Below are 16,318 nucleotides of genomic sequence, written 5' to 3'. Positions count from 1 at the left end.
AGTATAATTTCAAAAAGAAATGTCATTTGGTTCTATTTGAGATTTGAAAAGTTTATTAAGATATCTGAACGAACCGTTGGTTAATCCAATTGCAAGTTTTGGAACAAGTACATTCCCCGAAATTGAAAAGAAAAAGGGAATTTGCATTTGATATTCAATTTTTGTGACCCTGGCTTGCCACATCAGCTCTCAGCCATTCATTCATAGTTCACACAAATTGCATCAATCTGACCTAGCCATGCCAGTTTGTTTGTCGATCGAGCCACAAGCAGCCTCGTGGGCCGTCTAGGCCAACCTACTTGACACATGTCACTAATTTGTGCCAGTTAATGTGGTTTTTACAAATAGGTCCTTGTGTGTTGTTTTTTGACGCCGCTGCTCATTATGTATGCATAACTAGCTAATACAAATAAATAGATTATTCATTTTGAGAGTGTTCGTGAATGGTGAAACAAAATTGTCATGTAGAAGCTGAATTAGTCATTAATGATGCTTAATTACCAAGTTTAAATAAAAATGCGGAATACAAGATAACAAATAACTGACTAATTAAAACAATCAACAACTATTTTTTTAGAATAAAATATGTTGTATTGTCGTTCCCAAAACTTCTATCATTCTAAACAATATTTTCTTTTTTATTTTATTATATCTTCTCTTTTGTTTCCCATGTTGTTAAAAAAAATGTTCACAATAATCTTTTAATAAATAGATTGCACATGCAATTCATGTATAATTCTTGTATTATATGATCTGAAAACATTATGTTATCTTTACACTAAAAAAGGTTGGACCCTTAATATGATCCACTCACGGAAATGATCCACTCACGGAAATGATCCTTTAAAGATGACTAATTTCCATAATGGCTTTCATTTGCAATTCAAGAAAGTTAGTAGAAAGTTTAATTTTTTCAGTAGGCAACATCAATTAATGCAGTCTATATATTGTTAAACATATACTATTACAGTCTACATAAAGTGCAGCCCACTATAAACTCATTGAACTACAACCCCAATGCAACCCATTGCAAACCCAATGCAATTCTCTCTTTCTTTCTTTCTTTCTTTCTTATGTAAAATTGACTATTATACCCCCCACTCCCCCAGTACAATGCAAACCTACTACAAACTCAACCTTTCTGCAACCCATTGCAAACTCAATGCAACCAACATATTTCCAAGAATTGACTATTATACCTCTAATAAAAGGCAACCCAACACCACCCTGCAATGGAACCAAATGCAATTGCTTCTTTCAACAACAAAAAAATGCAATGGAACCACAGTGCAACCAAATGCAAATAGGGAGATTTTATAGGGCTCCCTCATTTTTGTTAAAAGGCTTCCCCTCAGTGATAATTTAGCAAGTAAAATGGTTCATGGGGAGGCCTTTTAACAAAATTGGGGAGGCCTTTTAAAACTTCCCATGCAAATATGTTGAAAACTAAATGCAATTGCTTCTATTCTGTTTCTTCATTTTTCTTTTTATCTTCTTCATCTCCCGATTTAACAACCTAAACTACTCAAACATAAATAAATCGAGATCTTGAACCATATTTGGTATAAACAATAAAGCGAACAAACAGATTAAAATAGATCTAAATATATCTGGATTCATCAAAACACAAAATTAAATCTAAAAATCGAACCTTTTAATCATCAAAATATACTTGGTATTACTGAGCGAAAATAAATTTATTTTTCTCAAAATCAGTCTTCTACTAGTGACCCTTCTATGAGGAAGAAAGAGATATATCACGTGGGGGAATAACTTTTGATAGAAATTAAATATAAAAGTTGATTAGCGAAAATTGAAAAAAGAGTCATTAGTTGGTCATTTAAAGGACTATTCGGTGAGTTAGTCATATTTAAGAGGTCAAAATCAAATTGTGCAGTGTAAACTACATTAATGGTTAATCCACAAAAAAAAGCAACCACCCCAATTATTGTTGGAGGGGATAAAATACTCACAACTTTTCCTCTGAAAACACATGGGCCATTATTATTTTAAAACAACTGTTTGCGAACACAAGGAAATACTAAAACTAAAACATATGCAACAAATGTCAGAAAAAAAATAATTTGAAAATAAGAGAGATACTATTAGGGAAAACAAAAATACATGCTTCCATGAACTCCTCTAAATTACAAGAGTCATAAGGGGATACTTCTTTTTTTTGTTGCAATCATTATCAGATACTTGGAAGTAATTTTTTTTTTTCTGATAGTGTCGTTAACCCTCTTGTCCTCGGTAATATTTTATATGGTCGTTGTGTGGATGCAGAATGTTTCTCTATATGGCTATAAACTTTGACTGTGGTCTGACCCCTTAACCCTAGGTTGAAAATTCTGCCTTTTGAGGAAGACTTCGCTTTGTCGATTGAGTGGATTGCATACCATAACACTAAAACATAGAATGTTAAGAGTTAGTGGAGAGAGAGAGCTAGTGTGCCAAGGTCCGTTGAGATACAGTTGTAAATGAAGCTTCATTTGAAAACTGAAGACAAAGTGAGTCATTCGTGTTAATTCGTGCTTTCTACGATATTAGACTGTTAAAATGTCGCATGCCTAGCGAAGCAAGGCTATCTGTGCACGGTGAAGCACGGCTTTTCTCGTTGCCTGGTAAAGCATTCGAAGCAGAGCTTTTTTTGGTGCGCGGCGAAGAAGGCCATTTGGTGCCTCCGAAGAAAGGGTTTTCCCGGTGCCTGGTTACGGTCTAACAGTTTCATTGTCAGACTATCCGGATTTTTTTTTCTGTTGCATGTATATCACTTTTTTTTTTTTTTGTTGAAGGGCATGTATATCACTTAATAGTTCTACCGTTAAACTAGTGAGTTTTATTTTTCTTGGTTATCGCTTATCAATTCTGTCGCTAAACGATCATGGCTTTTTCGTTGTGTGGTTATCATTTAGCAGTTCCATCGTTAAACTATCATAACTTTTTCTATTGTCTAGTTATCACTTCGAGTTCCATCGCTAAACTATTACGCCTTTTTCTGTTGCCTGACAGATTAGGACTTAATCTGTGCATTGCCGAGCATGAGTAAATCTGTGAAATCTTGGCTCTAACGCCCAAAAAATGAGTCCAAATAGGACAAATGTCAACCCAAGATCAACTACCCACTCCAGGTCCAAAACTAATTTAAAAACTCACATCCGGTCCAAGAATCAATCCCTATGTTCCAAAACGTATCCCGAGGCAGTTAATATTTTGTGTATTTCTCATTTCACCCTTTATATATATTCCATCACCTTAAAACCTTAATGTTTCTAATTCCATATTTTCTTGCCCATCCAAACAAATTAGATCGTTCTTCTCTCGTGTGAAAACCAAGAAACCAATTTCTATCCTAACAAACTTCCAAAAACCTGCTTGAAAACTTCAATCCACCTCCAAAACACTATCAAACCAACCACTAACCACTTCCAAACCACCATATTCTCCTTCAAACCGAGATAATCTATAAGGCATTTCAGTGACTCGCACGTCACTTAATTTATTGATTACACAGTGTATAACGAATGTTAATTTTTGAGTTTTTTAGAAAGCAATTGATGGAAATGTGTGGCCACATAACATAGTCAGATATACATCACATCAGCTTCAGCCTGAATATCCAAGTAAGAGCGTAAAGAGAACATATTTATCATATGGTAAAATTACAGGTACATGGAAGGGGCTATCTTCAAAGCAGAGGAAAAAAACAGATTTACAGAGCGGAGAAAACAAATGAGTTTTTTTTTTCTGTTATGATGCAGGAACCTAAGTAAGAGTTAGTTTTGCTCCTTCTGGTGGAAGGTTTAGGAATGGAGATGCTTTTGATTTTGCTTCATTCTCCATATTCTCTGTCAATCCTGCTATTTCTTTAAGTGGTTTCCACACAAATTTTCTCCTGTTTCAAACATTACAAGTACAAATTAGGGTTTCCACTTTTCAATAAAAAAATGTAAAAAGAAAAACTTATAAAGAACGAAAAAAAATTGAAATGAAAAATTGTAAAATATATACCAGTTTCCACATTCTGCAATGACCTTTACTCTGGGACGAAGAGTAGGAAGCAATGCAAGAAACTGCAGTTCTGATTTTGATAACACCTGTTTTTTATATTTTCACATTTACTTACGCAAGTTCACAAAATGAATTTTAATAACAAGAAATAAAAGAAATATAAACATGATTTATATATAATTTATTTTGGGGTTTAAGTGTAAGCGGTGTGCATATAGAAATAATTCGGGGTGTCTATAGAATTTTTCATACTATAATTATCGTCATTCACATATTACAAATATTACAAAATAAATTCAACATAAAACAACAACCTAAAAGTACACACAATGCAAATGCACTAAATCTCTCTTCAGTAAATTACCAAAAAAATATGAGAAATGTTTAACGACTCAACAAATCAATTCACTAGTTATTAAACATGTTAGTGCTTAGGAAAGTTTGACTAAATAAGATTTGGATTGTTCATTTCAACAACCAAACCTAAATTAAAATTACTAGGTTGTGTAACAATTTCAAACACTATGTAAGTAAGTGTGTTATTTACCTTGGCTTCAATGACCCAAACAACAAGACCCTTGCAATCAGGAGGTAACAAGGAGAGTCTATAATCAACCTCGGGTGGGAAATACCATCTTGCTATGGGCTGTCTCCCCAAATGTGCCTGCCCCAAAATTCCATTTATACTTTTTCACTGGTTAAATAATTTTCATATAACAAATACAGTACAAAGGAATAAAACCTCAAATGCTACTTGACAGAAAATGGGAGTTGACCACAAGCCGAAAGTTGATGTAGTCGGCTCCCACTGGTCAGAGTCATATGAAGATAAAAATGCTCTGACCAGCCGACCACACCAGCTTTCGCCCAGTGATAAGTCCCATTTTAGGACCAAATAGCATCTCTATGAAAAAGATACTCACTGACTCAACTCACAGGGCAGACAGGGTGAATTTTTGTAAGAGTAGTTTCAGGATCACCAAGACCACGAGCAGAAAGATCAAGAAATTTATAACCTTTATATCTTAACCTAGTAAGATAACGTCCTTCATACCCACCTTCATGTGGGGGGTAAATAGCTAAAGCTTTATGTTCTTCTACATCATCTAACCAACGCCCAAGATCAAATCTTAGTAAATCACCACCAATGAAATCTTCAATACCACACTTTATTACTGATTTTGTTGATCTTTTAAGTCTAATCATGTTTTGCTTGTAATTCAGAGACCTTGATGATGACCCATTTTTGAAATTGAGGGTGGGAGAGCCGTGTAGAAAGGTGGTGGTGGCTGCTGCCATTTGTGGCGGAGTAGGAGGGTGGGAAGTGAAGTTTGGTTGTTTTGGTGGTTGTGTATGTTGTATGGATTGTTATTGGATCGCAGAGGAGAGAGAAAACAGATGAGAGAGGGAGATAAGATGGTAGCTTGTGTGGCAGAGAGATTTTGTTAAAGAAATTAGGAAAATTGGGAATTCTTTTTCCACCCCAACAAAAATCTCTCTAAATTATCTCTGTAGATCTCCATGTTGGGGTTTGTCTTTTTTCTTCAACAACCCCTTTTGGGATAGAAGAAAATTTATGGGAACTTTTTTTTTTTTCTTCGAACTTAATAATTTTTTTTTGTCTCCCTCTTGTTTAGAATGGAAAATGAGAGAGAAAATATAAATGCTGGCGGGAGAAGATGAGAAAGAAGAAATGAAGAAGAAAGAGAGACAAATGGTGGTAGTTGTGGCAGTAGCAGAAAACAGGTGTCTGAGATGACAAGAATAAATTTTGTTGTTACGGCAAATTTAACAAAATTCATAATTCTCTTTAATTTTGGGCTCTGAATAATTTTCTTCTCTATCAAAAGCACTCGTCCTTCGAAATTTTCGTGGTCCCAATTGAGATTTCAAATATTTATTTTTCTTTATTAATAAAAAGTTTGGTTGAATGGATCAGAGATCTGAATGAGTTGGATAAAGTCCACATTTTTCAGACTTCAAACAAGCTTCAATTTAAAGATTAATCTCTAAAATATACCAAATGACTATTTGACCCGTAAAAATAACACTGATCGGCTCATGTTCTCATCTTCTTTCAATTGAAAAATAGGAAACCCTTAATCGACTATTCTCCTGGGTTCTTCTTTATCAAACTTTTTATCCATTAACATTTTTGTTCTCTTCTTTTCTTCCTCAAAGTTAAACCTTAGTTCTTTCATTAAATTAAGTTGTTTCCACACCCCACCAAAATTTGGTCAGATTGTCTATATTTTTCAGAAAAGAAATCGTCTCTTAAACATGGGCAGAAAATGCACGAACCATTGCGTGCAACTAAAGAGTTAATGTTAATTTGTAAGACAACTCAGAACATACGCCAAATCGTAAAATCTAAATATTTTGTCCCAATATTGAACATATTTTAATTTCTAATCTAACAGGAAGGGTTAAAAAGTAGATTAACAATTGAACAGAATTTAGTCAAGTCGTAAAATCTAATATTTCGGCCGAATAAAAATCGATCAAATATTTATTAGACAACTCAGGTCATGTATACTATAATCTAGCACTTTAAAGGAGTAGCTTATAAGCAAAGTATTGTGATCGATTAAAAACTATTTTGTTTAGATGACTATATAAAATTGAGGATCGTTTCAATCTTATCTTTTTTTTTTCTTTGTTGAAACTGTCCAATCTTGGAGTGAAGGTTAGTTGAGAACATATAAAAATTAGCATTAATTTGTTCAAATGTGTAAGACGACAAAGACCTCAACCTTGGAGTGAAGGTTAACCATGTCAATCCAAATCAAACAAACTCCACTCACTGTTTTTTATTGTTTTAGTCATTAATGTATTTCTTCATTTGGATAAGTAGGTCCATTTGTTACATGAGAAAATAGAATGGGGAAAATTATTTTTTGTTGGAAAATTACTTTTCTGCTGTTTAGTTGGAGACTGAAAGAGTGGGAAAATTGATTTTCTCGTGGTAAAGTAATCAATTTTCCCACGAATAAACTGAATATCTACCGTACGAATAGCACTTTCCCGTTCAATACACAAAAGAAAAGAAGGAAGAATCAACGGTCTAAACTATCCTGGGTTTCATCTTGATCATTAAATGCTTCTTATAAATTCCTCCCTCTCTGATCACTTACTTGTTCAGTCTCTCTCTCTCTCTATCTATCTATCTCCACTTTCTCGCTCTAAATCTCTCAATCACTTTCTTTCATGGCTGAAGTTGAAGAGTGAATGAAACTCTATTTTTGACTTTCTCTCTCTAACTCTATTATTACAAGCACTAGAAGCCGGTTCAATTTGTTACTCAATTCTCATTTAAGGTAAAAAAATTTGTTTCTAAAGCTTTGATTTCTGTTGGAATTGCATGTTTATTAGGGTTAATTTAACTCTGCTTTTGTTATTTTGAATCGAGAAAATTGAATCCAACTTTTGTTCTGATTCACAATAACGAAGAAGAGACATTGAAGAAGAAGAAGAGAGTTTGATTTCGTGAATTTGACAATTATCCATTAATTGATGTAGTAATAGTAGTAGAATCATTTACATACCCTTTATCTTGTGTTTCATTTAAGAATACCTTCCATTACAATATACCACAATACAATTTCATTAAAATGATGAGAGTCCCATTAGGCATCAACCTTGGCATTAGAGACTCTCAAGATGGAAATACACTAAAATTTTTTTAACAAACCGTAAAACTCCAGAGCCTTTTAGACCGCGGCTAAGGGCGTCTGATACTAAGTTTATAAGTCAAGGCTCTGTACACCAAATTTGGTGTATTGGACCCCAAGGATCCCAAAAGAACCCAAAAATGGTACGGGGAATTTTTCGGTGTGCTACATACACATGGGAGCAAGAGTATCTCGTAACATTAGTCATGGTTGCCAAGCTGCCCAAAAATGGTAGTGGGGAATTCGATATGCAATACACAAGGGAGGAGAAGTATCTGTAACATTGATCATGGCTGCCAAGCTACTAAGGTTTAGAAAGGAGATTAATTAACCGGGGGAATTATCCAATGATAGGTGTTTGTAGGAATAACTTTAATTGTTTACATTGGGTACCGTTTCTTGTCATCAAAAATGTAATCACCACGTATATTTCCAAATCTGCCATAGGGTGTAACTTAACATGGTAAGAACTTGAGGTACCCGGGGATTTGTCACTAATGAGGACCAACAAAAAATCCATTGTTTTAAAGATCTTCTGTGATATCAGTAGAATTAAGACTAACAGGCAGCTCAACTGTGTTACCGAAAGAATAGTTAAGGAAAAGATGGTTAAGCCTTTCAGCTTATTGACCATTAAGGATTGTTACTCTTTCCTTGCACCAAAATTCTGTGGTAAATCATCCTGATTATGTTGCTTTAAACTTGTTAAAAATTAACAAAGCAGCAGTATAACTTGTGATGAATTTCGTAACCAGTCCACGAAGTGTCAATTCTGTCATTAGTTTTTGTGAAACTTTTACCGTAACATTAAGTTCCTCAGATTTTATATTCATATGCAATTATGAGTTATTTGATTAAAAGTTGTTAGATTTTTAGATTTCAATTATCCAATGTAAATATAATCTCTATATCGCTATATGTTTGTTGCTTCAGAATTCAGACTTTCAGAGCAGAAGATTGTTTGATGTGGTGAAGAGGCAATGGATTCTCTAAAATTATGTCTCAGTATTACATTTTATGCATTCCTTGGGTTATTTGCGTTGTGCCCAAGTTTAGTCATAGCAGAAATCCAAACTGCTAACCTGATTGTAAATGCATCCGAAGGATCAGGTCGGCAGATTCCTGACACATTGTTTGGCGTGTTCTTTGAGGTGAACTATGAATCAGTAGTTATTACAATTTTATTCGTTCTGTTTACGTCGTATTCTTATTGATATTCAAATAGTTGTTGTCTTTGTAGTGTCTAATATTCTTACTGGTGACATGTCTTTAAATCTGGAAGACTCGTGTGGGTCATAATTGTAAGTACTAGTTGAGTCCTTGTTGAATCACCAGCCCTTCGTGTATACAATGTAACTCATCTCTTTTAGGGTTTCTGAAGCTAGTGGTTGTTAACATACTAGAACTTCTCTAGGGTACTTGATTTGTTGAGAGACTGGTAATCATTGAACCCCCGAACATGGGTCGAGAACTTCTGCTTATTTTTTTCTTCTTTCAGTGTAGATATTTTTATATTCTATTTGATGTGTTGTAACTTAGCGTCTCGAATTTTTTAAAACTCTACTGGCGTATTTATTCGTAATTTCTTAATGCTTTCATGTAGGAGATCAACCATGCCGGAGCTGGAGGGATATGGGCTGAGCTTGTCAGTAATAGAGGTTAGTGACTTAGTTCTAAAATATTATCAACTATTTATCGTGTATAAGTATGAAAGAATGAAAGAATCTCGGGAACATTAGACACTATGGCTCCAGTTGGTAGCCTATGAACTTTTCAAATATTCGCATCCTCATTTATACTTTGGTGTTCTTTACTTGAGTGTAGTTGTATAAACCAGTTCATAAGTAGATTACATAAGTTAGGTAAATAGGGTATGAATATTTCTAGTGTTTAAACACGATAGAAATATCCACGCAATTTGTTGCTAAATTCATGTGCAGTGACCACAACTTGGTTTGTAGATTTGCGCTTAAGGAGAGAATCCCTGGCATAACTTGCCCTATGAAAATATATAAACAGGAAATACAAGCTGAGTCTATATGAAATGTTTGAAAAGAGAAAGCAAATTACCTCCCAATTTTATGAGTTAACAAAGTTTTTCTTTCAGGATTTGAAGCTGGGGGTCAAAACACTCCATCAAATATTGATCCTTGGACTATTATTGGGGATGATTCATCCATACTCGTGTCAACTGATCGTTCATCATGTTTCGATCGTAATAAGGTTGCACTTCATATGGAGGTTCTTTGTGACACCAAAGGTCCTATCCGTTGTCCTGCTGGAGGAGTTGGAATTTATAACCCTGGTTATTGGGGCATGGTAAGAAGTAACAATCTCATGTTCTTTCATATTGCGCTTTCAATTATAAACTCATTAATTGTAAAAATTATGATAGTGCACGTTCTTGTTGGATCGATTTATAGCTATTTCGTTCTTGTTTGCTTTTTTTATGTGGCAGAATATTGAGCAAGGAAAAACCTATAAAGTGGTTATGCATATTAGGTCATCAAATTCGGTTAACATATCAGTTTCTTTCGCAAGTAGATATGGTTACGAAATTCTTGCTACTTCCAACTTCATGTAAGCATATTTTATGTTCTTTTTAGAAAATTATTTGGTGCTTTTAAGATATATTTGTGAATTAGTCTTCGTTTCACAAGAATCAAGACTAACACCACAGACATTCCATATTTCGTTTTGTTTTTCTAGAGCATTTGCTTCCGATATCTCAAATTGGACAAAGGTTGAGGTTCTGTTGGACGCCAAAGCAACACACAATATGGCGAGACTTCAATTAACAACGAACAGGAAAGGAGAAATTTGGTTTGACCAAGTATCAGCCATGCCCCTGGACACTTTCAAGGTACATCTTTTTTCATGTTAATGTAATTGGACGCTATTTATTAATATTTGCGTCTCGTGAGCCTGTAGTTCTTCCACATACACACACACACACAATACATTGAAAAAGAGCAGTTCATATTTCCTCGTGCCATGTGTATTGAGTGACTAGCCATTTTTTTCACACACACACACACATACATGCGCACATACAGACACAATACTTTGAAAAGGAGCAGTTCATATTTCCTCGTGCCATATGTATTGAGTGACTAGCCATTTTCTTTTCAAACTTTTCCTCGAAACAGGGCCATGGTTTCCGCAAAGAGCTTGTCGAGATGCTTACAAATCTAAAACCTCGTTTTATCAGATTTCCAGGTATGTGATGCAATCAACTGTTTCGAATGCCTAATATGTACCAACTTTACCATTTTCTTTGACGAACATGGAGATGTTAGTGCACTTAGCTTGAATCGAAGCCACATAACTTCAACTTTTTTAATCAAATGAATCTAGGTTTAAAATATGTGTAGATAAAGTTATTGTTATTTTCTTTTGGCATCTCACTATCTCAGCTTTAATACTTAGACCTAAAAGGGGAGTCCTTTAAAATCGTAAAAGGCAGATATTTTAATTCCTGACCTGTAATAAGAACTCATGTGAAATTATTTCGGCTTTCTAGAATCTATTGCATTCACAATCTTCTTGCATTAGCTTGTTTTATGTGGAAGCTTGTTATTTTAAGAAAGCCCAACGTAAGTTATTTCTTTTGCAAATAGGTGGCTGTTTTGTTGAAGGTGAGTGGTTGAGAAATGCATTTCGTTGGAAAGAAAGTGTTGGTCCATGGGAAGAAAGGCCTGGACATTTTGGTGATGTTTGGATGTATTGGACTGACGATGGACTAGGATATTTTGAGTTTCTTCAAGTAGGCATATTAAACTTTTTTTCTTTGACTTTTTCTTCGAAGAAGTTCTCTCTAATATAAACTTCCTAAGATGTTCTGTTCTGTTTTACTAATTATCTCTATCTCCTCTCACAGCTAGCAGAGGACATCGGCACATTGCCTGTTTGGGTATTTAATAATGGTATTTTAATTTTCTTAAACTTATGCTTGATTTCCAATGAATAAACATATGGTTTTTCGCTTCTTATTTTTCCTTCTGATGTTATTGAGCAGGAATTAGCCATCGCGATCAAGTTACTACTGCTGCTGTCTTACCTTTTGTCAAGGTATGTCTTTTAGTTTTGTTGATCCTAGATTAGATAAGCAGATGGAAATTCATTTCATGTTAATCTTATATGCAGGAAATGCTTGAGAGCTTAGAGTTTGCTAAAGGTGATCAAAATTCAACTTGGGGCTCTGTTCGAGCCGCAATGGGACATCCAGAACCTTTTGACTTGAGATATGTGGCAATTGGGAATGAAGACTGTGGAAAAACAAATTACCTTGGTACTATATTGTACTTCATACCTTATCATTTCTTTGTCATTTTATATGTCGTCTTGCTAAAACATGCAGTGCAATATCATTTGTTTCTTGGTGACTAGATCATTTTAAATTCTCTACATGAGCTTAAATACTGGTTTTTCGATAAGAATAACACACACACATATACATATTAAATTTGTGCTTTCTCTGTGAGTAAATAATGATGATAACAATAGAAATGAAGTGAAGATGGTGAATTCATCGATGATTCTAGATATTTACATGAGCTGCTATTTGTAGACTTTTAGGAAGAGATAGTGGGGGACGTTGTAGAGAGAATTTTAGTTGTGAGATTATCCTACTAAACCTTTCCTTTAAACTTTAGATGACCGAAGACCCTACTAGTGAACTGAGGCTTATGTTGATGTGTCAGGAAACTACCGCAAGTTCTATAGTGCTATAAAGCGTGCCTACCCGGACATCCAAATAATCTCAAATTGTGATGGATCTTCTCGGCCGTTGAATCATCCAGCCGATATGTATGATTTCCATGTAAGAAATAGTATTACTAAATACTGATCTCTAATTTTACGAATATATTTTCTATTCTTGTACATCATTGTCTAACTTTATCATGTCTGTAGATTTATACCTCCGCTGATAACATGTTTTCTATGAGACATCGATTTGATTCTACATCAAGAACTGGCCCAAAGGTAAGACAATTGTTCTTTCTTTTTTTACTTCTATGTTCTGCAGTACATTACGAAGAATCTTTAATTAACTAAACGCAACTCTAGGCTTTTGTGAGTGAATATGCTGTGACTGGACGTGATGCGGGGAAGGGTAGTTTTCTGGCAGCCTTGGCAGAAGCTGGGTTCCTTATAGGGTTGGAACAGAACAGGTCTTTCCCTCTAGACATTAATTTCAATTTTATGAAATTTTGTACATGGTTTTCAATACTAAGAAGAATAAAAAACACGAAAAATATATTCTTTTTGTTTTTTACTTCTCTTCCTGTATCATTATCCGTTTCTTTAAGCTGAGCATGTTACCATAAAAGTTTTATATTGATCAACATGTCCAAATAATACCCCATAATTTGAACCTCTGACCCCTTCATTCATGTCAAAGTTTCGCAAATTTTGGTTACCTTTTTTTCACATTTATATTCAAGAAAGTTTTTATGGGTTAGAATTTTTTCAATTATTTGAATTTTCGGAGAAATGGTTTTTTACATGGTGAGGATAATTACCATATTCTTAAGATTAAACCACAATCATTCTGTTTTATATACAAGTGTCCAGTACTGTTTTCCCCCTCTGATCTACATTACGGGATTTTGGAATGATATTACCTACTTTCAATTTCATTACAGTGACATTATCGGGATGGCGAGTTATGCACCACTTTTTGTGAACGCCAATGACCGGAGGTACATTTCTCTCAGTTTCCTTATAGTTCACACTATGAGAACAAGGACTTTTAGCTATTATCTATTTTTCAATTCGGAAAACTTTGATTTGTTAAGGTGGAATCCGGATGCAATTGTCTTTGATGCATCAAAACAATATGGAACTCCTAGCTACTGGATGCAAACATTTTTTGCTGAGTCAAGTGGTGCAATTCTTCTCGATTCCATCCTTCAAGCGAACGCTTCTACTTCTTTGATTGCATCTGCAATTTCATGGCGAAGCTCAGAAAACAACACTGAATACCTAAGAATAAAGGTCTTGAAAATTACTTCTCTCGAAACCTCAGTGTTTACACTTCTAGTAGTAGTTATTGTGGTTTTTGCTCATTCTCATTTAGTTTTATGGTAATGGGTTGGTGTTCGATATTGTTTTTGTCTGGCATGACCGTTTTACCGAAGAATTTTCTTGTTAGATTTTCTTTTCACAAACGTTGGGTGAGACTATTTTCTTGTTTCAGATTGTCAACTACGGGAATGACAGTGTCAGTCTGAAGATCTCTGTGGAAGGATTAATATCAAACTCCATTGATTTAAATGGTTCAACAAAAACTGTACTGACATCCACTAATCTTATGGACGAGAATTCGTTTAATGAGCCAAATAAGGTATGCAATTCTCTTCTACAGTTCTACTCCTTACGTAGAGAATTACTTTTGCAGATATCGTCTTTCACATCGTTGGTATTGTTGAAAGTGCCTTGAATATGGGTCAAAATCTAACCCGGTTTGCGACTCAAAAAATGCTTGAAGGCCCCCGATCCAAAATTTTGACCTGACCCTTTTATTTATTTTTGTCGTAGTCTTATAAAAGGTTGTTATCAATGTAAAGGTAGAGATCCTTTTTTCGGTTTTGAGGGAGAGAGTTAGAAGCGGATAAGTGGTAGGGTTTAGTGATTTTTAAATACTAAAACCCTTCAGAAATCTCGGTAATCTTGTTCTTCATTCATAGTGAAAATTATCCCGCTATGCCTATCATTTTCTTCATTCTGCTGCACTGCTCGAAAATGATGCCGAAGGAAATGATGGAGGTCTTTAGAAAAAATTTCATTTATCAAAGCATTTATTGGTCATCTGGTGGTCTGAAGTTAACATAAGCCTGTAAAAGCCTCCAATAGTGGAACACTGTGTTGTGGGGGAGCTGTTCTACTGGCACACTTGGTATTCATAAAATGGAGGCAATTGTTAGATATAGTCACTTATAGAGATTGTCGACAGGCCCTATCAGTCCGGAATTCACCTGGCACGACCCGTGGCATTATGTCCACACTGGTTGGTCTAGTGTCCACAAAGGGTCGTGGCTACCGTGCTAGGCATGCCCCATATTACGGGTTTTTTGGTCCAAAACTTCCCAAATCCAAAAAGTGACTCTTTTTTTCTCTAGGTACCTTACACATTCGACTCACGTTTTCTTGATGATTTAGTCTGCATTATGTACTACCATTTTATCAATATGGTGATTATTAAGTTTGTTATAGCAAAATATGAAATATGGTATTTTTGCTTAAACTGTGTTGATTTCTTTTTATTTATACAGGTGGTACCGGTCAAAAGTATATTTGAGAATGCAGGAGAAGACATGAATGTTATGCTCAATCCACATTCCTTTACCTCTTTTGATTTGTTAAGAAAATCATCGGATGATGCTCTCATTGCAAGTGTTGTAAACCCCTCTTCCAAATCTTCTTCTACTTAATCAGCATAAGAAATAATCGATTGAGTTGAGAGGAATATATATATATATATATACATTGTAAATTGATAAGGACGTGAAGAATAAAAAGATCTTGTCAGGTGTCATGTCCTTCATTATCTAGTATATAGTTCCTCTTGTTGTGTTAAAACTCATAAAGGTCGCCGATATTACATATCTTTTCTCTTATGATTTATGATAATTGGTAAGGGATGGTTCATTTCTTGGAATCGAAAAAGTGATGAGACACTTTAAAACGGTCTCCCTCGAGGACCACTTTCGATTCTTTGCTTTAAAAATGAGTATACTACCCTTGGAGACTGGTTTGTTAACACTCGCTTTCTTCAACCAAAGCATATAACTTTGTGTGTGAATAAATACCAATACATGTTAGTTGATTGTTCTGATATTATACAAGTCGATTGGCTTTTGAACTTTTATTCACAACCAATCTATCCCTAATTATTAAAATTAAGGGTTTTGCAATAATTGAAATATAAAAGGAGAAAGAACAAATTCCAAAGCAACTCCACTAACTACACTAAAGACTCCTTAACAAAAAAATAGCTACACTAAAGACCTACATATGGTTCTAAAATGTGCCCTAAGGTTGATCCTAGCTAGTAAGATATAGGTTTTGAAGCAAGTTAATTTTCCCTACAGTGTGATTTTGGTACTGTACAAAAATGTTGCATTAAGAAATGATATAACTTAAATTTTCAGTCATTTTTTACTTGTAAAATAAAAATTGTTAAGAGGTATATCGAAATATTTTTTAACATATTGTTTAGTGTACATATTAACATACTTAGTAAAAGACTTGATCTACTTGACAGTTCATAAAAAAGTCAAATCCAGTAGCAATTGTTGGTAAATTTCAATATACTTCTTCAGGTCACACATAAGAAGACCCGCTAAAAGCACTATTGCTTGTCTTGTTAAATTAGTAGATTTAGGTTAGAAATGTCATATTAAATTGGTTCATTCACACTTATCTTACAAAATAATTTTATTTTGACAATTCTAAAACATAATTAGATTGTAATTGTGTACTCTTAACATGTACCCTAAAATCACATTGTTAGGAAGATCCACCTCACAACTACTACTAGAGTTGTCAAAGTTAGTGGAGTTGGTCTGATTCCTTCCATAAAGAGATTGTCTAGTGCTTAGTGGACTCCACCGCCATAATAGAGTGAGAGT

At 34.6% G+C, this 16,318-nt stretch overlaps 2 protein-coding genes across 2 annotated transcripts; one reads left to right on the top strand and one right to left on the bottom strand.

Moving 5' to 3' along the window:
* Positions 1-3,624: 3,624 nt before the first annotated feature.
* Positions 3,625-5,646, bottom strand: NDHN (NADH dehydrogenase-like complex N). Its single transcript, XM_086637334.1, has 4 exons — positions 4,948-5,646; positions 4,559-4,675; positions 4,012-4,097; positions 3,625-3,895 (listed from the first exon to the last, which is right to left on the bottom strand). The coding sequence occupies exons 1-4, from the start codon at positions 5,308-5,310 to the stop codon at positions 3,766-3,768; spliced, it is 696 nt and encodes a 231-aa protein (XP_086493460.1). The 5' UTR covers positions 5,311-5,646; the 3' UTR covers positions 3,625-3,765.
* Positions 5,647-6,744: 1,098 nt separating this feature from the next.
* Positions 6,745-15,222, top strand: LOC147541509 (alpha-L-arabinofuranosidase 1-like). Its single transcript, XM_086638186.1, has 18 exons — positions 6,745-7,328; positions 8,616-8,833; positions 9,286-9,340; positions 9,790-10,001; positions 10,141-10,262; positions 10,392-10,545; positions 10,832-10,901; positions 11,303-11,448; positions 11,563-11,608; positions 11,701-11,753; positions 11,829-11,973; positions 12,386-12,504; positions 12,597-12,668; positions 12,753-12,856; positions 13,331-13,387; positions 13,484-13,682; positions 13,885-14,031; positions 14,960-15,222. The coding sequence occupies exons 2-18, from the start codon at positions 8,663-8,665 to the stop codon at positions 15,116-15,118; spliced, it is 2,031 nt and encodes a 676-aa protein (XP_086494312.1). The 5' UTR covers positions 6,745-7,328; positions 8,616-8,662; the 3' UTR covers positions 15,119-15,222.
* Positions 15,223-16,318: the final 1,096 nt, after the last annotated feature.

This window comes from Eschscholzia californica, unplaced genomic scaffold (assembly GCF_041429995.1).
Source record: "Eschscholzia californica isolate CP2 unplaced genomic scaffold, dmEscCali1.0.p SCAF_4, whole genome shotgun sequence".
Taxonomy (NCBI): Eukaryota; Viridiplantae; Streptophyta; class Magnoliopsida; order Ranunculales; family Papaveraceae; genus Eschscholzia; species Eschscholzia californica.
The sequence above is the reverse complement of the archived record's forward strand: the minus strand, read 5'-3'. Positions and strand labels throughout refer to the sequence as shown.